This window comes from Daphnia pulex, chromosome 7 (genome assembly GCF_021134715.1).
Source record: "Daphnia pulex isolate KAP4 chromosome 7, ASM2113471v1".
NCBI classification, from domain to species: domain Eukaryota; kingdom Metazoa; phylum Arthropoda; class Branchiopoda; order Diplostraca; family Daphniidae; genus Daphnia; species Daphnia pulex.
The window spans coordinates 11,294,359-11,319,323 of NC_060023.1; the positions used below are offsets into that span (position 1 = coordinate 11,294,359).

The 24,965-nt window shown below is 43.2% G+C and overlaps 2 protein-coding genes and 2 long non-coding RNA genes across 8 annotated transcripts; 3 read left to right on the forward strand and 1 right to left on the reverse strand.

Annotated features, from left to right (window-relative positions):
- Positions 1-261: 261 nt before the first annotated feature.
- Positions 262-3,474, reverse strand: LOC124198734. Its single transcript, XM_046594754.1, has 2 exons — positions 2,024-3,474; positions 262-1,880 (listed from the first exon to the last, which is right to left on the reverse strand). The coding sequence occupies exons 1-2, from the start codon at positions 2,039-2,041 to the stop codon at positions 471-473; spliced, it is 1,428 nt and encodes a 475-aa protein (XP_046450710.1). The 5' UTR covers positions 2,042-3,474; the 3' UTR covers positions 262-470.
- Positions 1,766-21,100, forward strand: LOC124198730 (von Willebrand factor D and EGF domain-containing protein-like). 4 transcript variants are annotated; one of them, XM_046594747.1, is made up of 19 exons: positions 1,766-1,899; positions 5,004-5,109; positions 5,178-5,343; positions 6,843-6,925; positions 9,310-9,442; positions 14,295-14,430; positions 14,839-15,149; positions 15,528-15,639; positions 15,725-15,839; positions 16,744-17,202; positions 17,283-17,414; positions 17,482-17,745; positions 17,820-18,082; positions 18,143-18,624; positions 18,694-18,945; positions 19,009-20,121; positions 20,188-20,385; positions 20,453-20,548; positions 20,618-21,100. In XM_046594747.1, exons 5-19 carry the CDS (start codon positions 9,355-9,357, stop codon positions 20,803-20,805), a joined length of 4,209 nt encoding a protein of 1,402 aa, XP_046450703.1. In that variant the 5' UTR covers positions 1,766-1,899; positions 5,004-5,109; positions 5,178-5,343; positions 6,843-6,925; positions 9,310-9,354; the 3' UTR covers positions 20,806-21,100. The 4 variants fall into 4 exon arrangements, with proteins under 4 accessions (XP_046450703.1, XP_046450704.1, XP_046450705.1 ...); XM_046594748.1 differs by lacking the exon at positions 6,843-6,925 and having other exon boundaries at positions 1,768-1,899; XM_046594749.1 differs by lacking the exons at positions 1,766-1,899; positions 5,004-5,109; positions 5,178-5,343 and having other exon boundaries at positions 6,757-6,925.
- Positions 21,101-22,464: 1,364 nt separating this feature from the next.
- Positions 22,465-22,977, forward strand: LOC124198743. The gene is made up of 3 exons (XR_006876696.1): positions 22,465-22,545; positions 22,623-22,762; positions 22,845-22,977. It is a non-coding gene; the product is annotated as an uncharacterized LOC124198743 (long non-coding RNA).
- A 272-nt stretch (positions 22,978-23,249) lies between these two features.
- On the forward strand, positions 23,250-24,900 carry LOC124198740. 2 transcript variants are annotated; one of them, XR_006876692.1, is made up of 3 exons: positions 23,250-23,341; positions 23,459-23,879; positions 23,953-24,900. It is a non-coding gene; the product is annotated as an uncharacterized LOC124198740 (long non-coding RNA). The 2 variants fall into 2 exon arrangements; XR_006876693.1 differs by having other exon boundaries at positions 23,322-23,341; positions 23,464-23,879; positions 23,953-24,279.
- The last annotated feature ends 65 nt before the right edge of the window (positions 24,901-24,965 follow it).

A 24,965-nucleotide genomic window follows, 5' to 3' on the forward strand; every position in this document is an offset into this window, starting at 1 on the left:
ACTGAAAAAATATTTCAATGCGCATTGTACAAGGACAGGAAATTGAATTGTTTTCCCTTTGGGACACAGGTGTCGTAGTGCTACGCAGTAGTGTACGTACAGATACCAGACGGGAAAATGTAGGTCTGTCATCACACATCCGTTTTGTCATTGGCTGTTGCTAATCAAACATTTTCCCCGTGTTAAACTGGGCACGGCGGGGCTCGGCTACTACAGGAGCGCGTCTAGTAGCCGCTAAATGTCTGCAGAATTGTCAATAAATTTCCCATTTCCGTCACAATTTATTTGATTTCAACTGATTATCATACAGGTACCAACGACGGTGGAAAAAGAATGAACCGAAAACCAGCACCCAAACCTAAATCTACAGGGTTACAATCACAGCAACAAGCAGATGAAACACATTTGTTAGGTAGGAAAATGCGTCAAATGGTAATTTCTACTTCTGAAATGATATGTCCTTGTTCCTTTTACATCTTTTTTCTGACAGGCAAATGTTGCTTCAAATGCTGCTCGACGTCAAAGAGGAGGTCGAAGACTCTTTGGGTTAGAAAGGAATTACCGTGAAGGGCGATCCTGTTGATTTGCCGCATACAGTCCCAAGTGTCTTTGAAATTCATCTTCATGGCCGCTGCGTTATGTAAGATTTCTTTGTGCAGCAACTCCAGCAATTGCGATCCCCTGGACTCTATTTCATTCCATTTGATTTTAGCTTCGCGGTACATTCGATTGACTTGATCTTTCGACGAATGGCCAGCACCTTCCCCTTTGACGTATCTTAATTCGTTATAGAGGCCGGGCGCAATGGAAAAGGAACTCGGGGTACACAGTTCAGGAAGCAAAGAATTGTAATGTATTAATTCGGTTTCTATTTGCTCTTGAAAGTGCTTCATTTCTATTTTTGTGGCGTTGATCTCTTCCATTTTAGGAGCCACTTTTGCGATTAATGACTGGAGTTGCCCTACCGTCACATCCAACCGTTTTCTCTCATTCAGAACCAATTTTGTCGTTAAAAGTGAGGCTGTTTTCATAGTCGCCAGCACAGTGAAGAAATGCCGGACCACCGGTTGCCAGGGACCCTTGTCGCACAAGAAATCTACCGACAATTTCCAGTTGTTGATGTTTTTCCCCATGTCTTTACCGAAAATGGACAGGAATTGTTGTTTTCTTCCGCCAGTGTCCACGGTGACGTTGCAGATCATGTCCAGTTCCTGGATTCCGTCCCTGGTGTCCATGAACTCGCGGAACATTTCAGCCACTTTTCCATCCCTGAAAAGTTCTTCTTCCGAGTCGCCAGAGTAAGGCGTGACCACAATCGTCAGTGAAAACGGAATGCGGAATCCTTCCGCGTGGTGAATGTCGTAGACGGAAATGCAATTCGATTGGCCAGTCTCTTCTTCCACCAGAAATTGGAAGATATCCTCTTTTTCGACGTTGACGATGTAGTTGATTATCTGGTTGACGAATATCGGGTGGATTTGTCCTCCGGTTCCCAGCACCAAAACCGTCCGCCGGAGTGCCTTCCGGTTCGGCTTACCCAGAGAGAAGCGCTTGACGTTTTCGGAACTTAGCACGGCCGATAAAGTGAATGGAAGAGTGTCTACCTCGTTGCTGTGGTTATTAGTGTGCGTCGCCAGTGCTTCAGTCAAACGGATGCCTTCCATCAGTTCGCCTGGCGTCATGTTGTTCCTTTTCTCCTTTTGGCGTCGGTTGCTGAACCAGATGCGCAAGACTTTCTTGTCCAGATGCAACACGTCGGCCAGAAAAGCGATTTCCTCGACTGTCGGCCATTTTCGCTTGTGGAAATGCTTTTCCAAAACTTCCTTGATTGGCTGGTTGAAAATCGTCCTCCGGCCCTTGTTAAACGCCGGATTCGGAATCTAAACTCACCAACAGCAGGTCAGATCAAACAATTAATTAATCTATCAATTAGATGAAGGTTCAAGCTTGTTTTGTGATTTGAAATCAAAGATTGAATTCGATTTTTCAAACTTTGTTGCGTATTAGAAACTAAAGTACTTACAATTACTGACCGACGCATTCGCCGTTGGTAGTGTCAGGGGACTGCCACTTTGTCGAAAGGTGGATCAGTGAATAACCTCATCGGTTGTGTGCGCCCAGTTTTAAAACGAGCTACGGTATACTAACACGTTTGGAGAGGCGTGCTCCGAACGAGAAATGTGTTTCCGAAATACGTGTGCGTACAAGGCCTCATATAGTACCAATCTGAAATGTTTATGATGATTCGGTCTCCACATTTTTTGGGGAAGGGACTTGTTCAGTCTGTGGAAAGGAGCTTTACAAAGGGGGTGGCACTCTATCGCATCAGTGCCAGTTGTTGCCTTTCACGCGGAAGCCGATCAATTTAAAATCCGACTCATCATAGGTATCTAGATAGGACGATTCTTGTTTGTATGAACTGGATCTCATAGTAGTATTCAGTGGCGTACACATGGGTGCAAGATGTGTCCATTTGGGGCTATTAAAAGACATCAGATTTTCAAAACTGTCCAAAACTTGACCTTTAAATGAACATTTTCTGAACTTCTTATTTTAAATAATTAAAAAATTGACTTAAAGGCCGAAGTCCGACCTGACAGTTTTCACGCAGTGTACTAGGTAACCAGAATGAACTGGTTTCTGAGCGAAGAATTGTTTTTCAAATTTTTTGTTTTCAATTGACACGCGAACTGCTGGTTTGCCAGACTGTATAAGTGCGCCACAAATAAAGATTAATGTTCGGAAATGAGTTTGGATCCAGCCTTGTTTGGCTTTTCTATTCAGGAGTGACACCTGTCAACTTGTGCCCAAAAAAATTAGAAAAATAATAATAATAAAAAATAAATAAAATAAAAAAGTTGCGTGTGTGTATAGCAATGACAAGTTGCTTTTGGTTGCTATCCGAATATTTTATTCGACGCCAAATGCGCAGCGTGAGTCAGAAACCATAGCGAACCCCCTTTCGTTCATCGTCTCGATATCGTTTTTCAATTGAAATTTGAACAGCCAAAATTTGAAAATTTATTCGATACTAGCAAAATGGAAGGTGTCTGGATTGCCAAGGTAATCAAGGCTGGCAATATTCATTAATTTTATTGACCGGAGTCAATCAAGGCTTTCACTTTTGTTTGATTTGAAATGATTGTTACGTCAGGGCTTAATTAGAATAATTTACTAACATTTTCAATGGCTATAGACGATTCTGGCTTGGTCAGTACGGTTTTACCCACAATTGCTTTAATTTCACGTCCGTTGTATCCACCCCGACTAAATAACAAAGTACTTTACGCGAAAAATTATTCACAGTCGGGAAAAATGATTTAAATATTCTTTTACTGCTGCTGACAGGGGTTCGACATTACAAAACAGATAGAGTGCATTACCGACTGGCTATAATATTCTGATGTCACGTACCATTTGTTGCTTCTGCCATGTTACAGTCAGCCGCGCCCTGTTCCTCGGGTATTATCCACACACATGCACAGCAGTTGGCCGAAAAAATTTGTTTCAACTTACCGAATGTTAAATCCAATACGTGTGGATTGAGTATTTTTCGTCACGTATTTTTTCGTGATAGATCCAGTTGCGTGTTACGTGCTGCATAGACGAGCTCCATTCGCCGATGCGTCAAATATTTCCCAACTGCGTCGTCTCTGGACGCTCATGTCCCCCATTTCATCAACGGAAGTTTGTTGCCAACTGACCAATCGGATGATGAAATTGAACGGATTTCCACCTTTGATTTAGCTAGTCGACTTAGACTTTGGAGAAAGGCAATTTGTGCAGTCAATCGATTTTTTTTTGGGGGGGGGGGGAATTATTTCTTTTCTGTTATATTGCCGATCGTCAAAATTGCGTGTCGGGGTCGACCGCCCGCCGGGTCCAGCCGAAAATCGAGTCGCAACAAAATTATGGATGGCTATTCAAACAACCGAACAAATCCGCCTTATTGTACCTTTTCTTCCGCTTGTGCTGTGTTTGGTTTTGTTGTTATTCAGATGCGCTTCAACAATCGTCCCGCGTGTGTTTTATTGTCGGAAATCTGTCCATGTCTAGCGGTAGCCTCGTTCACTATAACGTGCCGTAGTCCATTCATTAAAGTTTTAAAAAGGGGAAAAAGTCAACAAATGTTCGTGTACAATAGCCGACGCTGTATAATAATAATAGAAACGAATGTAATTCATTCTTTTGTGCTGACTTTGAATACGTTTGATTGTTTGTGTTTTTTACGACGTTTGAATTTTCGTGGTCGAAAAGATTTGGAGGAATGTGCTACCATCTAGCGGCCGGAATTGAACGAATTTATCTCAGGAAAGATTAAAGGGGAAAAAATGTTCAATTGAAATCGATGGGAGAAAAGACGTCATAAATCTCCCAGAAAATTCGACAGTTTGAAAAATTCTATTGAAATTGTTGACTATTTTTTGAAAAAGGTTTTGAGCCCCCCAATAAAATGTAAGGGCTCCGAAAAAAAAATGGAAAATTCCATTTTCCAGCAGATGAAAAAGAAAATTCCATTTTTCTATTTTCTTTTCAAAAGGAATAGTATACGGGCGCACGTTATCGCATATTTCCCCCCGTCTCTATAAACGATATTGTGTCCTTTATAGATTTGAATAATACCGCTCGCGCGCGCTATTCGACCGGGGCTTATTTCTTATTTTCGACTCTTTAAGAACGGCCATTCCGTTCCGTTGCATTGCGACGAAAAGCAATTTCATTTAAAGCTTTTTGTGTGTGTGGATGTGTTTGGGGGTTTCGTTCGTCTCTCCCTGGGGCTCTTTTGACTGTATTATAGTAATAATAATAATAAAAAAAGGGTCGCTCATTCAATGCGAAAAATGCCCATATTGGCTGGCTGGCTGACCATTTCACCGGAATATATAGTCAAGGACTGCGCTGGATGTAGATATAATAAACGGCCGGATCGTATTTTCTTCTTCTTTTTACACCGCAGAGTTCTTATCAATTTATTTTGCTTATATTCCCTTTTTTTTTTCTAGAAAGATCTTCGATTCGCTTTTCATCAAAAAGAAAAAAAGGTCAAATTGATTCACAAGTGGCCCCACGAGCTCGTGACCATATTTTTCTCTACACGATAGTAAAAAGGTATGAAAGATTCTCAAAATAATACTTCGCCATATCCGTTTCAAATTTCATGTTTGTTTCTTTTTCAGGAAGAAAGACTGATGCGCTCTGCGGTGATGAACGTATATCCTATCAAAATCTGAAGGTATATCTAAATACAATATCAGATGTTGGTGCCGAAGAGAAAGAGAGTCGTGGCGCTCTACTGCTGCGTCCGGATCTCGATTGTAAATCAGAAAAACGTATAATAACAATGTAAGTCGGAATCCCTTCTCTATTCTATGTCTATACGAACTAGCTTAGATAACGCTGACGGCTGCTGGCCTAGTAGGTCTATCCGGAATAAATTTCCTTGTACGGTGGAGTGAGGGGAGAGAGTGTATAGCGGACGAGTGATGGGAATGACAGCGCATAGAGCTCGTGAGACAGTTGTTTAACTCGACCAACTTTACAACCTCCGTTCACGTGTGCCTCAGACTCTAATCCTAAGTACTCCTGTATGCACTGCGCCGGCGGGTCTCACCCCTCCACTATGTACTTACTAATGGAGACTCTACCCCGCCGGATGTAAAGGAAAAATGGACGGATAAATAATCATCTCGGTGCAAGAATGTCCGTAATCCTGGCATCACCTTTGATTGCACGTATAGAGAAGGCCGGATCGACGGTACGGTTCTTATAGTCATCAATTTGTTAGAGCTGATGGGCGATGGGTGCGTGTGTATATGTATCGGGACGACAGTTGGCATGAATTATTGACGATGGGTTGTAAACACTCGAATCGGTGGCATAGCCAACAGCTAGTCAGCAGTCGCATCAATTTTCATTCGTAAATATTTATTGGGAGGGCTTCGTGTGTGTAGTGTGTATACGGTCTGGGGCCGAATATAGTCCGAGCGAACGATACACATGATAATCTGTACACTGTCTGCTATACGCTACGTATAGGTGTGATTTTTAAGTCAAACCAAATTCAATTTCCAGGGGGGTAGAAAAGCGATTGAAAATAAACGAAAGGCTAGGACCAAATATAGAGAGGGAGGAAACGATCGTAAATTAACTCGGCCTCTATCTTTTTATTATCATTCTTTATTCTTTTCCTCTTCACGCTTTTTTTTCATTTGAATTCAAATCAACTCGCGCAAGTTATTCTTTCTAATTATAATAATGCACAGAGCACAGGGTTGAAATTGAATAACTCCACTCTATTCCCCCCTACTACATAGTAACCTTTATATAGCTCACAACCGCCGTTTGTAATCGATAGGCTCAGGTTTCCCTTTTTTTTTTTCAAAATTGTTTTGTTTTTTGTTGGGCCAAGAAAATTTTCTGAATTTGAAAAAAAGGGCGAAAGAATTTCTATTTTTTGTTCCCGAGTATTTATGGCAATAATGGTAGTCGACGACGGTGTAGTATATATACAGCCTCTCGCCGGTGTCTATAAGGGAATAGAACTTTTTTCTTCTACTCTTGCGAGTTGTGTGTGTGTCTATGTCATGTGTGTTAGTTAACCAAAGCAAAACCAACCCGACCATATTTATATATATACTCTATAGCTCTCTGACTTGTGTCTTTCTCTCTCTACTATATACCGCCCTCTCCCCACCCACCCACCTCCCTCCTCCTCCTCCGCCCGCAGTGTTATGATGATATAGGCGGATGGCGGCTAAGAGAGAAGGTCCCAGTCGTCGGCTTTCACCCAGCCGCATCAGTTGATCCGAAATTTTTCTTTCTCTTTTTTATTTTTCTTTCAGTTTTTGGTTTTTTCGAATTTGGTTCGAGGGATTGCGACGAGTTTGTGTGTCATCTGCTGGCGGACCAAAAAAAACATTTCACGGTAGGATATTATTTCATTTTACGTTTTGATTTTTTAAAAATGCTCGGCGTGATATCAGGAAAGAACAGCATCGGCGGATATGGGAGGTTATGTTTTAGAAAAATTCAAAATCTGAGCAAAGTAAAGAAACAACAAACCAAATTGAAATGGATAACATAAAATCACTTTTTTGATTTATGGCGTTTGATAATGTTGTAGCAGCAGGTAGCGCGGAGACTTTGTTAGTTTTTTCTTTCTTTTCTTTCATAGTTTTGTTTCACGACTCCCATCAAAAATCGTTATTGTCTCTCTACCTGTTGCCGAATCTCTCTAGCCCACCTCCTATAACTACTCCGATCGTAAAATCGTTTTTTTACGACTTGGTGAAAAAACACACACGAAATATGCCACATGCCGGGAAAAAAAGAAGCGTCCGCTTTTGTTAGGTACACAAGACCGTCAATTATCACCCATCCGCAGCTTTGAATCATTAAAAAAAATCAACCGCACATTTTCCCTTTTAAAAAAAACAAAAAATTCCTTAATTGTCATTTTCATTCCTTCCGCCTATCCAACCGAAAAAGGCAAAAAGTTTTTTCCCCAATATTTTTTCTTGATTACTAGTGATTGGTATCATCCCCCTTATTTCTAAACTAATGAAACTCATCGTCAAACATTGGGGGGGAAATCTAATCGTTAGATTCCACCGCAGCACGGGAGTGTTATTATAGGAAAAGGATTTTTTCTTGGCCTACATTATATTATCCCCCCATCACGTTTACAAGGGCTGAAGGGCATCCGACATTTGATATCAAAGACAACACACAAGAAAAGTTTTGTTTCATCCCCCCAGAAAAAAAAGATCAACAGGTATATACCCACAAATGTTATTTGGATAAGAAAGAATAAGAAAAGATTGTTAACGAGGAGGAGGGTAACAACAACCGAACGTCTTGCTCGGAAACGTCGACGTCCAACGACGACGATGATGATGTAGGCGTGTGCTGTAAGGTCCCTCGCATCCATCATCCGCCCGGAGAAGAAGAAGAAGAAGGAACGAATATGCCCAGCAGTAGACCCCCTGTCAACCTGAATATGTACACATAGGCTGGATGCTGCTGGGACTTGTTAATCTGACTAGGCAGAGAAATACAAATCCCTAGCTATAGTTCTTCCTGCTGCTGTCTATAGATGATCTTTTCTGACGTTCCTCCACACAATAGGATCATCATCATCATCGACAGATAAGAACTGTAGAAATGCGAGCCGATGGTTTTCTACTGTTGGGTGGGGGGGAAAATTCAAACTCGTCGCGCCAAAGTGCTCTGATGTCTAACAGATGGTCGCGGCTTACAGATTTTCACTTTCCCCCTTTTTTCTTTTCCGACAGGAAGTTTTTCAGTTTTTCGATTTTTTCGGGAAACTAACGGGCAATCGATTCTTAATGGTCGTTCCCCATGGGCTGTGCAGGGCTGGCGCGCTCATACTGTTTTTTTGAATGAGTTTGACAGAAAGCTTTCATCCTCTTCACAACTTTTTTCGGGGGCTGTCATCATCACACGCCCTTCTTCCGGTCGGGGGGTTGGAACTAGAGGAAATGTTGAACAACATTGATGAAGAAATCAGTACGAGAGGCTAAAATTGTTTAACCAACTAGATTATCATTAGAGCTTATTTTGAATTCCAAAATGTGAATAGACACCTTTTCGGATGCGACCAAATAAGGGGCCTTGATAGAGTTGATGATGTTCATTTTCAAAATTTCGATTCCTCTTGATTTTAATTCCGCCGCTGGAAGACAAGAAGAAGAAAACCCCTCCGTTTGTGTGTATTATCTCGGTCCACTTTTCCCTGTTCCGCTTTTCTGTCCAGTAAGTTATGCAACGACCGAGCGGCTCTCTCACACCAACCCATCGCTAGAAAGAAAAAAGAAAAACCAACAAGATTCCAATCTATTTAATAGAGAGGGGAGAAAAGAAGAAGAAGAAGGAACTCCTGTTGGGTTGACACACGTATTGGTAGAGAGAGAGCTAGCTAGCCGGGGTGAGATTTCCAAACGACAAAGACACGAGCGAACGTAGATATGGTCGAGTGAGATGGAAGAAGAAGAAGCTGAGGTCGTTTCTTCTTCTTCTAACGACGTCATCAATCCAATCCGGAGGGGGGATAGATAGACGATGATTAGTCTTCCGTGTCGTGCCGGTCTAGAGAGGATAGAATTTTTCATTAATGTGGGGGGGGACTTTGTGTGTGAATCGTCTCCGTTATAGCCCCCAAAGTTCATTTGCATGGCTAATTTTTAAGGTAAGATTTTGGTGAGATTGTATGGAGGATTGATAGCTGAAATAATCATGATAATAATAACTAATAATAAAACGTTCTATTGCTGCCGTGTGTGTCTGTAGGGACTTGATTAACGCGCGTATAGAGCTGCTGGGAATCGCCATCAAATGATGACAAGCTGCTGCTCTTGGGTCCCGACGTCGTTGGTGGCCATTTTGATTCTCCTGACCATCAGCAACCAAGCATCCTGTCAAGGTAATCCGACTTGTATTATTATTTGGCTTCCAATGGGTTACACGTATAATTAACTATATTATACCCAGCGATCATCTCCTTTTATAAGTTCGACTACGGAATATCTCGGAGGGAACTTTGAAGTTGTAAAAAGATTTCATCTATCGCCGCGGTCGTTAAAATGCGATAGAAATTCAAACAAATTTGTTATCGACTCTTTTTTAATTACCGTCAACCTAACGTACAACTATTTTATTACCTTCGATTGTTAAAATTAGTATATTATCTCTCCGCTCAGCACCCTCTGAGATAAAAGAGTCGGGGAAATTTATTCGACTCTCCAAAGTTTTAACCGAAAAGAATTTCCACAAACTAAAAAAGAAACCCAAAAAAGAAAATGAAAAGAATGTCAATTGGGTAGGCTGTCTTCGTTTCTCATTGGCATTATCAGGAAAAAAATAAAAAAAAGTTCCTTGTCCTGTCGGCGAAGGAGGGGTGTTTGCTTTCACGCTCCTCTCTAATGGGACTGCTGCACAACGTATCGGATTTCCTACCAACTGACAAGACAACACAAAAGTAAATACGACTATACATTGTACTATATAAGCCCGATGCGTGCTATATTCGTATCTTGTTTTCGCTAGCTACTACTGCGTCTTGTCAATCATTCGGCAGCTGCCGAGCAGGAGAAGCCTTATCTAATGAGTCTAGAGTTTCAGTGAGCTCACACAGGAAAGACTTAACCGATATTATATCGATGGATGTCCTGTATAGAAGCCAAGTCGACCGGAATTTTTAGTGATGGAACGGTTGCACACCTTGGTTGGAAAGGTGCGATAGACTTTCTTTCTAACTTGGATTACGGCATAACTTTCTCTACAGCATCTCTTTTGGGGGGGAAGCATTGTACGGTGGTGTAGGAGATGATGAATTTCCATAAGATGTTGAGAAAATGGGCTTTGGCCGTTCACTGAAGCCTGAAAGGGAAAAAAATGGTGGAAAGATGATATTGAAATGTCGCCTATAGGGGCAGCTAGCAGTCAGCCTTTTTTCTTCTTATTCCTTTGCTACAGTAGAGATGATTATCTGCGATGCTCGTCATCTCCCGCCGTTCCCATTCTCAACGGAACAAAACTCTTATAGCTGCGTGTTTCAACGTTCGCCCCATACATTTCGTGCGACAACAGATCAGCGGGAGTTTATAGAGATACCTCCGAAGAAAGAAAAAAACAAACTGTGTGTCTCTCCTAGCCACAATGGAATTGCAGGAGGGAAACAAACAACATCCCAAAAAATAATAAAATATAAAAAATAATAAAAAGTTCATTGAAAAAAATAGCTTCTGCTCAGGTTTCAACGAGCTCATTTTCCCGAGAGCTAGAGAAATCCTTGAGTATTTTTTTTTTCAATGGGAGGACATTGACAGTATGGGCACGGTAATATACACATCTAATAATAATACGTAGAGTCTATATGCGGTTGGCATTCCGCTTCATCGGTTAGATTTGCGGGCCAGCGAGAATAATTCCCACTCGAATTTCGTTATTTCTTTTTTCCTCTCAGTCACGGACAGTTTGGTAGGGAAAAATATGGGCGACGCGATAATCTAGGCAGCTAGGGATAATACAGTATATATACTGCGATTTTCCTTTTTATAAAGACGGAAACATTTTCCCATTTTTATATTCGCCTGGGCATGGACAAATAGTTGCGGATCGTGTGTCCAGTCCGCTGAGTAAATCATCCGTTTTCCACGCCGATTCATTTCATTGTATTATATTGTGCGCTGTAGATTTGTTGTTGTTGTTTGTCTGGTGCCACACACACACACGGGTTGTTTGTTATTGTGTCACCGCGCCTCGTGTCCGTTTCTATTCAGCCATCCATTGTTATTTGCCATTTTTACGAGGTCCGGGCCATCGCGTCGCCAATCATTTCCGCTCAACCAATTCGTCTCTTTTTACCCATCCAACGTCCACCTTGTTATCTGTCCGGGCTATAAAATCCGATGAAATATTATTTCACCATGTGCTGCAGCACGTACGCCATGTCCAGCCAGTTTTCTCTTTACGTTTTTTCCCAATTTCGTACGTTGTTGGTTTGTTTCTTTTATCGGCAAATCTGCGCGTGGACAAACAGAAAACCAAAAAAAGCTGAGCTGATGAAACCACTCGAGAGAGAAAATTTGACCAAAAAATCCGATCGGCAATTTCTGTTGAAAGCCAAAAAACAAAATAAAATCAAGTTCACAAAAGGAGTTGTAGATCCGACGTGAGAGATTTCGGGAGTCATTTGCATATATAGACGGCGTGAATTGTCAGATATCAGCGGCCAGGTGTCAAAACGAGCTAACTGCTCTGCTCTGCGCGCATAGTTTTCATCCCGTCTGACAATTGACTTTATATGGCCGTCCCCCGTGCATAATGGGCGTGTTTGAATAATGGTTTTATTGTTTTTCACCCCTTTTATCTTTGACGATAATAAAATCCAAGTCACCAAAATAAAACAAAAACACATTCGTCCCCCCTCCATTTTCCTATAGTGTAATTTATGTCGGTGATTGGGGGTTAGTGTGAAAACTGATTGTATTCAGATAAAATAGATTTCCAGTTGAAAAACACCAGAAAAGGGGGGGGGAGAGAGAACATTGGGCGCGGCTCTGTGATTTCCCAACTGCCAGACATTTTTTTTCCCGATGGTGTTCGGTCACTCGAACGTACGAGTGACAGAATGCCATCAGTCAGATGGTTTCCGTCGTTTGGAAAATTGTCTTTTTTCATTCCCCTGGTGTGTTTTTAGAAAAAAGGTTTTCGCTAGGTTTCGTCACCTTAACGTTCAACGCCGCTGTCTGTTATCTGGTCGTTTCAATCTTAATGACTTTGTTAGGATGAGAAAAATGGGAGTAGAGATGCCCAATTAACGTCTAATACAAGTGACACCCACCCACATATAATCGCCAGTTGGAATCAATTTCCACTGCGACTGTCATATCTGGTTTTATTCGACTTTTCCACAACAACAACCACCAAATCTTTTTTCTCTTATCGTTTTCCTTGTTGTTGGACAACTGGTTTTTATTTATTTATTGTTAACGAGTTCTCTCCCCCGATCTTTTTTGGGTTGAACAATTTTTATTGCTGAGCTCATCGCTCCGTGACATTTCCAACTTGTTCGATTCCTATCCGAAGGTGGTGGTGGTTGTGGTTGGTGTCTATAGTTATAGTTTCAAATGGAATTGAGGGCCCGTAGATTTTTTTTTCATCGCTGGATTACATTCAAATGAATTTGCCCAGTCATTGAGAATAACCGCGCGTGCTGGTAGTACAAAAAGGACATTCCTTTATTCTTCCTGGTTGATCTGTCTGAATTTTTCTTTTCAAAATGAAGAAGTAAAACTCACGTCTTTCTCACGCAGAGTTATGTGTACTCTAAAAGGAAAATTTAATGTTCACGTATTAATATCTCCGTTAAACAAATAACGAATTTTTAATTTGCCAATAAAAACGATCGAACCGTGTAATCAATTAGCTGTTAAATTTTGCAACGCTGCTCAAAGTTGTTGTAATAAACAAGAGGCTTGTTTTGTTGTTGTGTCTACACAACGAGTTGAGAGTTCAGCAGGTCAATTCCAATCAGAATTTGATGTACTCTCGTAATAACCTTGGTCCCAGTAAATAAACATGTACGAAATGAACTCACTCAGTCACTACTATTTCACGAGTGACAGTGTGTCTCATCAACGTCAAGTCGGTTACAGTGGCCCAACGAAAGAATAAGTAAAACAATTTTCTCTCTTTTCTCAATGTCAATGTTTATTGAAATGTTTTCTATGGAAAAATCTGTATATGGCCTTTTTGTTTACAAAATAACTGGTGCAGTTATCTCCCATTTTGCCACTGGTGTCCTTGTAACTTGACGCTGCCACAGGTTCAACGCCAGCCAGGAATGCTGTGAAAACATGTGATGCAGCCAGTTTGGGGGGTGGTGACACGAGGAATCTTGAATTCAAAAGTCGCAGAATGACTGCACAGGATACTGCACCCTGCAACGATATGGTTTCAACACTGCTTGGTGCACAGCAGAATGCAATTTATTCCCAGTCACATAGATATAGAAACGTCTCGTTACACCGGCAATATAGGTTCCACGCGGTTTGAAATGGAATGGAGCTTGAAGCCAATTGTTGCAAGATGATTTAACCGTCTGCCCCGTTTCATTAAGCTCTCCATGTGTCGTGTGTCCCGCTGTTTCTTACACAGTGTACACGTGCTGCCTTCACCGACAACGCAGGGTCCGTAGGGCGGCCTGGGGAATACATCAGGCCCTACTATATATACACTAATACGCCGCCAATGGTTGGAATGTATTTTATTTCCCTTCCACTCTCTCTCTTCTTCAGAAATCATCCCCTCGCCCGAAAAAGAAAAAAATGTTTCCAATCTTCTTCTTCTTTTCTGTTATGAAAATGAGAACCAGAGACTCTACAAGTTCTTCCCTAGCTGGTGACCCCGAACATAGGCCCCCAGTTGTTCCTCAGCACATGTCGGGTCATTACAACATAATAGACTTTCCCTCTATATAGCAGCTAGGATCGTCCCCCTATAGACCAGTTGTGTGTGACTCTACACTTGTACGTCTGCAGTGTCATGCTGTCGAGTCATCGGCCCAGTCGGAGGAGAAAAGAGATAGACACATGTAGAGAGAGAGAGGCGGGTGACTATTATTCTAATTCTAGGATTTCCCACTCGACCAATTTTTCATTTTCAAATTGAAAAGAACACGTACTATGCGTACTATCTCAATTTTCCAATCTTTCTAAACAATTTCCCCCACTATATTTTATCTCTCTTCATTTTCAAAAATGATTGAATAGATGCGGATCCGTGCGATGATCATCAGGTGCTGGACGACTTCCGCCGCAGTCCGCTCTACCAACCGCAGACGCCCCGCGACGTCCTGTGCGACCGCCAACTAAATGTCGGGTGGTACCGCTTCACCATTCAGAACCGGTAATGATTATGATTATTATTATTATAATTCTGCCCTATTCTGTCGTGATTTTTCTTTTTTTTTCCAACTCCTTTTCGGAGATACTCACAACAACAACAACAACAATGTTGCGCTGTGTTATCTGTTCCGAATGCGGGGCCCCACCCTTTTTGGTGGGGGGAACAACGAAATAACTCTGGACGTTGATGAAGTCCATTTTGCTCGGTCTCCTTTTTGAACCCAACAACACGAAATTGGCCATTCTGTCGCCACGTCTACAGAAAATGTTTAGATTTGTTATCGGGCCGTCGTATAAGGACTGGAACTTGTTTTTCTTTTGTGATTCTGGAAATCGTTTAGCTTGTCCGGCGGTCACTGACGTTCCGACATTTTCTCTTCTCTCTCGCTCAATTCATTTGCATGTTCAGGTCGGCCGAGATGCCGACCCGCTGCGCTTCGGTCAACTATTGCGGAACTCAGGCGCCGATTTGGCTGCGATTGGACGACGGTCAACGCCTTCCTGAAGCCTTGCAGCAGGTCCAGCTGACAGCCTGCTCTTCGTGGAGTCGCCACCATTACGACGAGGAGGACGACAGCGGCCCAGTTTCTGAATACGCCGACTGCTGCGCCATGAAATATCCCGTTTCCGTCCGCAATTGCTCCGGCTATTTCGTCTACCGACTCCAGCCGACCGAGGCTTGCAATATGGCTTATTGCGCTCAACTTCCACCCGCCAGCGGTATGCTATTACCTCACATTGTAGCATGTCGGCCCTGATCCCTTTGTTTTCTTTGAACAACAACACAAATTCCAAAGTCGAGAAATGGGATGCAGCTTTAAAAAAATGATGATGGGAGTTTCTCGGGGCCAATCATAGCTTTTACGAAGAAGGTTAGATCTTATTTCCAGATAATCGATTCAAATGAGTCTCATCTTCACGACATTGAACTGGATCGCACTTTTGTGTTTTTTAACTTTCTTTTCTGTTGGGTGGGGGAATAAAGACAAAGAAACGATATTTCTCCGACGGTAATAGGTTCACAACACCCCCACAATTTCGTGGCACGAAAACGCCAAAAACTGTTTTGTTCTTTACAATCTTCTTTTTCTTTTGAAGGAGATCAAGTCTTCACCTTTGACCGATCGCCTGAAATTCACGCTAGCGCTGAGACACTCAACTGCTCCATCGCCTTCAACTCCTCCTCACGTCACGAATCCCGAAGATTTCGGTAATAATAATCATAATCATAATTCTCGTCAGAAAATTTTTGGGCATCAGATTCCAATATTTAAAAAAACGAAAAAAACCAACAGCTTCCACTGGATCGTTTTGTCCGGCACGGGGCAGCAGACGACCGCCCAGACGTCAGCTGAAAAACCGGAGCATTACGACCTCCTACCACGCCAGAAAATCACCGCCGGCCATCAGGTCAGAGCCATATAATCTCTCTCGGGACTAACAGCAACAACAACAACAACACATCACCTTATTTGAAATTCAAACCTTATTTCCCAACATACCTTAAAAAGTCAAGGAGAAGAAGATGCACATGCGTGTGAGAAATTAGTGATCGTAACCATTATAGAAGCTCTCGCCGGTCTCACTCGCAACTCGAATGGCTTTCAGAGTCATCAAATGCTCGGAAAATCTTTTTTTCATGTTGTTGGTGGTGTTGTTGTTGCGGTGAATAGAGGTGAAGGGAAATCAGTTTTTTTTATATTTAAAACCATTCAAGGTTTTCTCATCTTTCCCCCTTTTTCTCGATACCGAGCCGATCCATCATCTCCCCCGTTTACGCGACACCCACAGGGGCCTAGGCTATGCTCCTTTTGTCCAGCAGTTGTGATGATATTGGGAGCAACAATCCCCCGAGTTATGGCTCTATACGCATCGATGATGGATTTGATTTTGTCCGGCGGCGGGGAGACTCCATGAACAACCTTTGCCTCTCTACTGTCGCCCGTAGTAGTAGGAAGAGAGACCCCCGAGATTTATAGACGGCTTTAACTTTTATTTTTGACAGATCTCTTCCGTCTATACATACAGTTAACAAATTGTAAGTGGCAGTATCCTGCGCCATCCATTATGCAGTCACAGCTCTTTTTCTTGTTTTGTTTTCTTCCACCCACAGCAGATGGCCGACTACTGATGACTTCCTAGCCCATCACATGGAGCTAGCTACATATCTATTTAATTTATTTGCCCCCTACTTTGTTTTGAATATTTTTGAATTATTACCCAAAAGTTGGATGGCCATCAACATTCTCGTTTGACGTCGTGAAATTCAAGCGCCGCTCTGACCTCTAACTAACGTGATCCTTCTTGTCTTTAGGTGATGTGCCAAGTGGAGGTTATCGTGAATGAACCGGGCAGTCCAATGACGTTGATGAGCAATCCGTCTGTGACGAGCGCCGTTTTCACAGCCGGAATCGTCATCAGCCCGAGCCTGGATGATGTCGTCAGGGTCTACAAGAACGGCAGCTTTGTCAATGTCACGCTGACGATGACCGTCCCGTTCACCTGCGCCTCCCACATTAGCCAACACGACTGTCACCTGACTGTCCAAGTGGTTCAACCGGACGACGGCCAATCTCAACCGGTGGCCATTTCGCAGTGCCAGTTGTCGATGGACTCGACGGCCCGACAAGAATCTCAACATTTTCTCGTCGTTCCCGTTACGGATTTCGTGCGAACCAACTCGCCCAAACGCCCAACCGTTCTCCAGCTGGTTGTCAGCAGCTACGGTGACGCCTGGTGGCATGGATATCAATTACCCAACATTACCATTCAGGTATTCCCATTTTAAATTGTATGATTCGCTTATCATTTAGTTGACAGTGCATTTCCCCCACTTTTGGTTTTGCCCAACAGGTTTTGGACGTTCCGCCCGTTCAATGTTACGCATTCACTCAAGGGCACGTGATAAGCGTGACGGATTCGCTGGATAAAGTGGCCCAATCGGGTCGTTATTTACTTTACAAAAATCGCCGACAATCATTTGAGGTAACAAAGAAAACTAAATTGAAAGTTATAAATGAAATTAAAATTTGTTTTTCTCATTTTTGAAAAGGTTTGGACGGAATATCAGCCGTGCTATTCCGGTCGGAAGGATGCTTTGTGCATATGTTCGGCTGAAGTTCGTTCTTCATCCGGCGACGAGACTTTCTTGATGGACCGTTGCCAGTCGGTGCACCCGAAACGAACTTCCAGTAACCCTTATCAAATGCTCGGTGGGAAGCGACCTCTGCCGAAAATGTCTTTGACTGGAACCGTTCCTAACAGCCGGAAAGAGAAATTTAAGGTCCTGGAATCTCGACAAGGAAAACTCATAACGGTAACAATATCGAACCTTCATCAATATAATTCCCCCCCCAACCAATAGAATTTGATTTGAATTCTTGATGGTAGGTGGTGCTGGAACATGGAGGAAAAGTCCGCATCCGGACGGAAGAGTGGGGAATGTCTGTGTCGGTTGTGGACGCTGGCCAAGAGCCTGAAGAATTAATTGACACAATTAGTGGACTCTGCAACCCCGACAACAGCATCCGCTTCACGGATTCCATTGAAACGAAGCAGAAACCATTCCCGATATCACTTCCGGATGAGTTTTGTGCTTGCAGACCATTTGAGGACGCCTATCTCTCGAACGCAGTAGTCAACAACAATCTAAAGTAAACGACAGTTTAATAACATTCTTTACCTCTTTAAATATTTGCCATTGATTTGCATAGATGCGATCCTACCCTGGAAGATTGCCCATCCACCTGCCAACAGCCGCAGTCGGTCGTCGAGTGGACTACTTTTTTCAACTACCTGGACATCAGCGATCAAGTCCGCCTGGAAGTCGATGACGACACAATCAACAGTTTCAACCTGATTGACACTCCGCAAAGGGATTCGGCTTCCGTGGAGGAAAACGATGGCCGGATTCAGCAACATCCGCCAGCAGTCGATCTCACCTGGTCCTCCTCAAAGAGTTCCAGTAGCAGCGGCGGCACCAATCTTGGACGGGATATTCACTGGACAGTAGCTCACGGTCGAATCCGTCGAGATGCTTCAAGTAAATTGGGCGGCGGTCTCGATTCCTGGAACGACGAAGAAGAGGTCACCCTTTACTGTTCCAATTTCCTGGTCAACTCGACAGTGGCACTCGAATGCGGCCAATACCTCGTCGGCAATTTCATCATGAAAGCCATCCAGATTTGCGTGGAAGGTTCGTCTGATTATGTTCTTTTTTTACTTCATATTATAGCCATTCATTGGTTTTCTGTTGATTGCCCAGATGTAAGCCGCAACGAGGACCCCACTTGGGCTCAAGAGTCGCTGGGTCTATTGGAGGATCAATGTGAAGTGGAAGCCACTTATCGGCGAGCTTCCGACTGGCCACGAAATCTTCTTGGGCGACCTGTCATTCCGCCAGTCATCATCGAGGCGCTCAACTGTCCCAACCGCTGCTCTCATCAGGGTGTTTGTCTACCTTACGGATGCGTTTGTCAGCCAGGGTTTTACGGAAGCGATTGCAGCCTAATGGATGGTATAAAGTTTGTTATTTTCTATGATTATTCAATTACCAACTAATGTGGTTTTTCTTGATCAGACACTCCTCCGAGAGTTGAGAAAATTGGCAGTGGCGACGGACTGTGCGATCTCCGAGCCAGCGACTGCCGGAAAATCGAAATCTTTGGCAGTGGATTCATTGATTCGTCGCGTTTAAACTGTCAAATCCAACCGGGTCGCTACGACGGGTCCAGTTGGCAACGGGGCAGTTACAACAACCGCTCTATCCCATCGTCTGCCCAGTTTATCGATCACGATCGGATTATTTGCCACTTGCTTGCTGTGAGCGGGTCGAACCGTCGCTACGTGCTGGACGATGTCAGCGAGGAGTTGCACCTGGAAATTCGCGTCAGCAACGACGGGCTCCGTTACAGCGCCCCGACTAGCAAACTGACCGTCTACCACTCGGGTTGCCGGTCGTGTCCAGCCAAGAAAGATAGCTGGCCTTTATGTGGTGACCGGGAAGACGTCTGCTACCTGGACAATTCTTGCTATCCGGACGGGGAAGTCAATCCGCACAATGCCTGTCAGAGCTGCGATCTGGACCACCCTCAATCGTGGAGCATTAATCCCAACAACCAACCGCCGGTCGTTTCTAACCGTCTGAAAACGACAGCCTATGACGGACAGATGCTCGAGTATGTCATCCACGCCACCGATCAAGATCCGCTTCATTTCCGGCTGGTGGATCCGCTCTCGGATGCCCAAGTGACCAAAGAAGGAGTTTTCCGCTGGAAGGCCGTCTCCAACGCACTGTCGCCGTTCAACCACGAAACGTTCGCTCTCACCGTCTCCGACCAGTGTAATCATCCAGTTCACTTCCACCTGCACGTCGATGTCCTGCCCTGCCCCTGTCTCAATGGAGGTGCCTGTCGCAATCCACCCGACGACTTTATCACCTCCAATCAAATCGATCCCACCTATCGCTGCCAATGTCGGGAGGGATTTACTGGCCCCGACTGTGGCATTCGAATCGATTTCTGCGATCCCAATCCTTGCCGTGATGGACTGTGCCTGAACGAAGTCGACGGCTACGTTTGCGACTGTTTGCCCGGTTTTAAAGGCCCCCACTGCGACCAAACGGATGATTCCGCCATTGAAAATGATTTGTCGCCAGTTTTTTCCAAACCAAACGAAACTTTTGTCAAACAAGGTGAACTTTATTGATGTAATGAAAAATGTAATTCCGTTTTTTAACCATAAATATTTTCTTTTCTAGATGGATGCACCATTCCTTGTCGCAACGGAGGAACGTGTCTGAGGCGGAATCGTTGCCAATGCCCCGAAGGCTTTGTAGGACGACAGTGCCAGTGGAATGCACCGACTTGCCATCCGAGTTGCCTCAACGGCGGACACTGCAGCCGCCGTAAAGTGTGTTCCTGTAAGAAAGGCTGGACAGGCACTCGGTGTGAGACTGGTATGTTTTTGGTCAATTCTTACAAAGAATGAACTTGTAATTTTTAACCACGTTTTATCTTTCGAAGCAATATGTGCACTGCCTTGTTTGAACGGAGGGATTTGCTCGTCGCCGGGTAAATGTACTTGTCCGTATGATTATCAAGGATCGAGGTGTCAAAAAGGTGATTCCCTTCGTCAGTTAAAAGTAAAAGACATTGAATTGATTTTTATTCATTTTACTTTCCGCCCAGCTGTGTGCAAACCGAAATGTCGACGAGGCGGCAAATGCATTGGACCGGGAATATGTCTTTGTCGGGCAGGTTTTGCCGGATCCAATTGTGAACTTCGTTTGTCGTCGTCATCCGGTGAGAATAAGAGAAGAAACCGAAAGAAAACCAATTCGGTCGGTAAAGCCAAGGCGATTTTTCTCGAGACGTGAAAAGAGGATTTTTAACTTGTTTTATTTACTCGATTTATTTTCTTCGTAACTGACGACTCGCCATTTTTTGTCCACCCAATATGTACCGAGTCTCAAACGTATTTAACTTGCCATCACGTCAATTTTAACACTATGATTGTATGATTAGCTGGGACTAGGCTGAATGTAGTAGCCCAGTTTGCTCACTGCCATCTGTACAGTACATTTTTTAATATTTTTATTTTCGCCCTATACGAAATAGTGGACCTAAAAAATGTCGCGACTTGCATCACAATAAATAACTGTTTCATTTCTAGATCGATAATCTATTCGATTTTTGGATAATATCATAATTCATAAGGGGCAATCCTGTCATATATATAGGGAAGGCGGCAGCCTATATAACGGTAGCTATATATGTCCTAGCCTTCACTGTACTAAAACAGTGAAGGAAAAAAAAAACAGCAAAGAAAAGACAACCAGCAGCTTGGAATCCTAGCATCCCCTTTTACAGCAAATATGAGATACAACTCTTTGATCGAACTCTTTGATTGAACTCTAACACAAAATCGAAAAAAAACCACGGCACATTAGCCAAATGGTTGCAGAATGGGCACGACTTCTCAACCGTTTTGAATTCTGTACCCATTTGAGGAATAGTCGACGAATAGGAGGCAGTAAACGTTCTGTGGTCAGTTTCAGAAGGAGATTCAGTTTCAATACGAACTGCTTTAAAATATGCATAAATAACAATCTCTTGATGCAAACTGAAATGTCTGCCTTCTGCCACAAAGTCACACCAAGAAACAATAGTACTCAGGAGACGTGAATTTTGCCGCAAGTCTATTTCACTTAAAATTGTTTCTACATGAACATGGGCATAGTCGGCGAGAATTCACCTACAATACAACCATTCGTAATCACGTAGTGCATAATAGAAGTTTGGCAAATTTTTTATTTCAAGTATACTACACACAGCTGCTTTGAGTGCTTTCGTTCCGATCCGATCTCCTTTGTTAAACTTTTTGATTTGTTTGAACTTTGAAGGAACTTTGTCTTTTGCATGTCAACTAACTTAAGATTCAAAACTCATTACTAGATGTCGCAAGTGTCGCCGATGTTGTTTCATGGTGAAACGAGGCGAAGTGAGCGAAATAAATTGTTGCTAATTTATACTTATATTCCTGTGATTTCAAATACCAAATATTGAACTTCATATCATATGTAGGTCCATCTTGACAAAGTAGTCTTATTTTGTGTTATACTATCTTATTTCTTCAAAATCTAGATGCATATTGTCAGTCATTCCACAAGTTGACTTAGCGCTCAGTAACTTTCCATCCATTAGATCCTCATGCTGTCAAAAGCCTAAAACTGCATGTTTGAAGCACACATATAGGGGAATACAAATGTGCAGAGATATGGTATTTCCCCATTATTGCTACCAGACCATACAATTCAGATTTTCATGTAACATTGGTATTCTTGAACCATAGGATCTTTTCTGAATCTCGCAATTTTGGTGACGTAACCTGGAACAGCATGTTTGTTGTTATGGCTGTTTTATTTATGTTTAGAAGGCAACCCAGCTTAGAGATAGTGTACAGTTTTATTTCTCATAGGTAAATTTGTGTAAATTTGTAAATAACGTAGAGAATTTCCTTACTGTCCCATTTCCACTTCATGAGACATGAAGAGTGTGAAGTGAATAACCTGCCATGTGTATGTACATGTACCAGATCTGTACATCAAAACATATATGTAATAGGAAACATTTTTATTTCTTTTTTAATCCATATTAGCCAATAGGGTAATCATTTTATTATTCTTTCCAACAGATCTGCAAACACGAAAGTTATGAATTTCGTTCTTGTAGTCAATGGAGTTGGCGCTGGTTTCCGTTACTGGCCTTTTTTGACGTCTTGATATCAGTTTGGAATAATAGCTGGACTCTGGGGAATCCTCACTCATATTCGAGGTAACTTTGCAGTCAACATATGTAAGGAGTCTTCGATTCGTTGAAATTTTTGCATATCTTCGTTGTGATTTTTGCATGCAAGTCACCACTGGACCAGTTTGTCCAGACAGGATGTCCTTCTCGCTTGAAGGTCACGAGAAACATTACGTAAAACTGGCATGGGGTGGTGAAGAGGTTGGGTGAGAATGACACGTGTTTCATCATTATCAAAGCAGGTACAATAGCCGCAAGGGTAAGCTATTTGGTATTCATTTTGATATTGGTTTTTGTAGACCCATCCCTAGCAACGTCAACCTAAAGAAGGAAAAGCCAGTTTGCATTTCCTTCACTTTCGAAGGTCACGGAAAACGTGTCGTGCAGTGGTGTAGAGGTTGGGTGAGAACTGGGCGTTTTTCATCATTATCAAGAAGGTAAAATAACCGCAAGGCTTAAGAGGAAGGGTGAGAAAAAGTCGTATAAAAGGCGAGAGAAAAGTCGACAAAGGATCAGTCGAACGAGTATCTCCGACACGGCAACAACTGCAGCTCACAATTTGTCACCAACTGCCTTCTTCATTGTACAACCAGTTCGCAATCATGGGTAAACTTTCATCTTTATTTGTTATTTCGAGTCGTGAATCAGTTTTGTGTTGTTTTCAGTCTGTATGTGTAGTTATATGAGTTTACATTTGATAATTAATGTTCAAATCGGTTATAGTACAGTCAATTATGACGCCGTGCTGCTGTTTGGTGTTGTATCGTTAATGGTTGGGTCGAACACGGGTGTACCGATCTTCCTGGACATGGTGGATACCAAGCAACAGGAGCGAAAGAATATTACACCACGTCGCCGCCTCTTACACAACAACGTCTAGATACGCAACATCTACTAACTACGCCGAGGCCCCCAAGTGCTACACCTCCAAGGCTCAAGAGTTACGCTACAAATTACGCTGCCCCGAGTTACATCACCAAGGCGCCTGAGTACTACATCACCGATGTTCCCAAGTACTACACGACTACGAATGCTGCCCCAGCCTACTACACCGAGGCTCCAACTTATTTCAATACCACAGCGTTCGAGTACTACACCTAACCGCACAAGCCCCGAACTACACAACCACAACTGAGGCGGCGAAGTACTACGTAGATTTTTTTTGTTAACATTGCATTTAATATTGGAAATTGATTTTCAAATTTTTTACCGTCTAGTCAACTATAGTGTCGTGCTACTGTTGGTTGTATTATCCTTAATGTTTGGGTCGACCACTGGTGTTCCGATGTCTCGTGGGTATGGCGGATACTAAACCGCAATGCGGTGTCTTACTACACAACAACATATGCAACAACCGGATAATACACCATCAACACCCTGGAGTATTACTCCAGAACTTATGATGTCCCGAGCTTCTACACCGAAACTTTGAAGTATAACTCTGCCCTGAGTCAAACCACGAAGGGAGCGGAGTACTACACCACGAAGGGAGCGGAGTACTACACCACGAAGGGAGCGGAGTACTACACCACGAAGGGAGCGGAGTACTACACCACGAAGGGAGCGGAGTACTACACCACGAAGGGAGCGGAGTACTACACCACGAAGGGAGCGGAGTACTACACCACGAAGGGAGCGGAGTACTACACCACGAAGGGAGCGGAGTACTACACCACGAAGGGAGCGGAGTACTACACCACGAAGGGAGCGGAGTACTACACCACGAAGGGAGCGGAGTACTACACCACGAAGGGAGCGGAGTACTACACCACGAAGGGAGCGGAGTACTACACCACGAAGGGAGCGGAGTACTACACCACGAAGGGAGCGGAGTACTACACCACGAAGGGAGCGGAGTACTACACCACCGCGTATGCTGCCCCAGCCTTTTACACCGATCGCATATTATGCTACAACCCGCGCTGCCCTCAGCTACTATACCGAGGCTCCCAAGTACTACACCACCAAGGCAGCAGAGTATTACACCACAAACTTCTTGCTTCCGCAACTTGCTACATGGAGGTTCCTAAATAATAGAGCCGAAATTTCCATTTTATTTTATTCATGTGTGTCGGTTGTCTTCATGGTCATTGGTCACTGGGAATTAATGGTTGAACTTGAGTTTGAAGTTGAAACTGAGAAAATAAAAATTCTAATGTGGGTAATTCTTTTGTAAGACTTTTGGAAGTAACTTCAAGCCTGTCGTCATTTTGACAGGTGTCTATTGGTG